General features: G+C 65.5%; 1 protein-coding gene across 1 annotated transcript; it reads left to right on the top strand.

Annotated features, from left to right (window-relative positions):
• Positions 1-783, top strand: LOC126232444 (uncharacterized). The gene has a single exon (XM_049942700.1). The coding sequence runs from the start codon at positions 1-3 to the stop codon at positions 781-783; it is 783 nt and encodes a 260-aa protein (XP_049798657.1).
• The last annotated feature ends 1,482 nt before the right edge of the window (positions 784-2,265 follow it).

Raw genomic sequence — 2,265 nt, forward strand, 5'->3', positions numbered from 1 at the left:
ATGCACGTACGACAACACCGCTACCCGTACACAAGGCCTCCCATTGCACACAGCCGCTCTGTGTTCAACATCATCAATGGCGCGCCCGCGGCTCGTCGCGGTCGCAGCCATGACGCCGCCGCCACTTTTGCACCAACACATTCACGCACCGCAAAACAGCTCGCCGACCCACCGACACAGCACAGCCGACAAACAAAAACAACCGCGGCGGCGGCAACAAAACAAAACAAACACCTCGCACCAAGCGTCCGACAGAAAACAAACGGACAGGCACACAGGCCTCTGCTAACGACCACGACACAGCGGCACGCTGCCCCTTTCCCGCCACTCTCGATTCACAGCGCACGCGACCCCGTCGTCGACGACGACACGCGACGGGCTCGCTTCCCGCAACCTACACCTTTCCGCCACTACGCACGGCTCCACCCGACGCCCGTCGCAACGGCACTACTGCACGCACTATCACCCCCGCCGCCGCCGCCGCCGCCGCCGCCTCCTCCTCCTCTCTCCCCCTTCCCGTACACAACAACACAGCCAAAAACACACTCACGACCCAAACATAACAACATGGCACGTGCATCGGCGCACACCCCCAACCAGTCACCGTCGACACAACCACACGCAAGGCACGGAAAAACCGGCGTCCTTCCACGTTGCCATCAAAGCAGCACAAACAACCACACAGGAGGAACCACCAACAACTGCCGGCCGGCCGGCAACCACCAAACGCACATTCCCGCTCGCCACCACACACCTCTCGGCAGCCGTTTCGCAAAGACATGACATGACATGACGCGACATCATCGCATCACGGGCGACGCACGCACACCGACCCACTTTCCCGCCCGTCTCTCTCTCTCTTTTTCTTCCGACGCCTTCGGCCGAGCACACACGTACGTGGCACAACGCCCAACACAGTCACACACAGTCGACAGGCGCACGCCCAGGCACGCAACGACGCAGCGCAGCAAAGGCGCCCGCGACACATACCTCCTCTCCCGTCTCGCCGCCGACCGCCAGCCAGCCACTCGCAATGTGCACTGGCCAACCGGACACACGTCCACCGCGCCGCCTCCGACCACCCGCCAGGGGGCGCTCACGTCCGCGACAACAGCGCGGCCCGCCGCCGGGCGGGCCCAGCCCGGCCCAGGCGGCGCGCGCTGCTCTGCACTCGGCGCGCCGCGCCACACATCCTGCTGCAGACCGGGCTCGTCTCTCTGTACGCGTCTGCGTCTGCCCGCATCTCATCTTCCTGCGCATCAACACAAACGAGGCCACGTGAGCAAACCCCCGTCACAACGCCACATCACGCACTGCCTTGTCGACCGCCTAAATAAATGCACTCACCCACCAGCCATCCGCTTCGTCCTCTTCTTGCTTACTCGTTGTTCGTCGTTGTTGCTGCTGCACCAGCACCAGCACCAGCACCGGCGGCGGCGGCGGCGGCGGCGGCGGCGGCGGCGGCGGCGGCGGCGGCGGCAGCGGCAGCGGCAGCGCACACAGCCCCCAGCCGGCCGCATCCGAGGGGGCCCCGCCGCCAGCGTCGCCTCCTTGGGCACAGGTGCGGTGCTGTGGCCGCCCATCCAACCGCATTTGCTGGCCGTCCCAGCCGCCAGGCAGGCGTTCCCACTGCCGCGCACCGCCTCTGCTGCAGAAGACGAACAAACGAAACGTACAAACATACACGCACCCGAAGCGTGGCCACACACGGACGGGACCGACAGGCTCCAAGGCGACCAAACGATGGAAAAACAAACACAAAAACAAAAGACACGCGAGCGAGCGAGCAAGCACGCAGTCGCCTCGCCTCTGTCCTCCCGCCCCCGCCCTTCTCCCCACCACATGCCCACAAACACCACCGCCTGCCCGCATCTCCACATTCGCCCCCTCCATTTGTTCCCTTGCGTTCGTTCCTTCCTTCCTTCCATGTGTCTGCGTGCGCGGCGCCTCTCCAACATCCGCCGTCCGTCCGTCCCGTTTTCGCCGTACCACACGCCACCGTCGGCGCCGCCTCGCCTCCTCCCAGTCCACCACCGCCGCCGCCCCTGTCCGCCCCGCACACCACCATACACCGCTGCTTGTCCCGGCCGTTGCCACCAAAGGCGCCAGCCGCAAACCGCGCCAAACGCCGCAGCGCGCGTGCGTCCTTCCTTCTTGCTTGCTTCTCCGTGCCGACGCTGCCTCTATTCCCGCACCCATTCGGCCGACAAGCACTGGCGTCGACGACACAGCCGTTGGGCTCCGGCACTGCGCGTACCGGAGTTA

Source organism: Schistocerca nitens, unplaced genomic scaffold, assembly GCF_023898315.1.
Source record: "Schistocerca nitens isolate TAMUIC-IGC-003100 unplaced genomic scaffold, iqSchNite1.1 HiC_scaffold_515, whole genome shotgun sequence".
Taxonomy (NCBI): Eukaryota; Metazoa; Arthropoda; class Insecta; order Orthoptera; family Acrididae; genus Schistocerca; species Schistocerca nitens.

Bases quoted from the DNA above. Each gene is read 5' to 3' on its own strand.
- LOC126232444 (XM_049942700.1), top strand. From the start codon at position 1: ATGCACGTACGACAACACCGCTACCCGTACACAAGGCCTCCCATTGCA.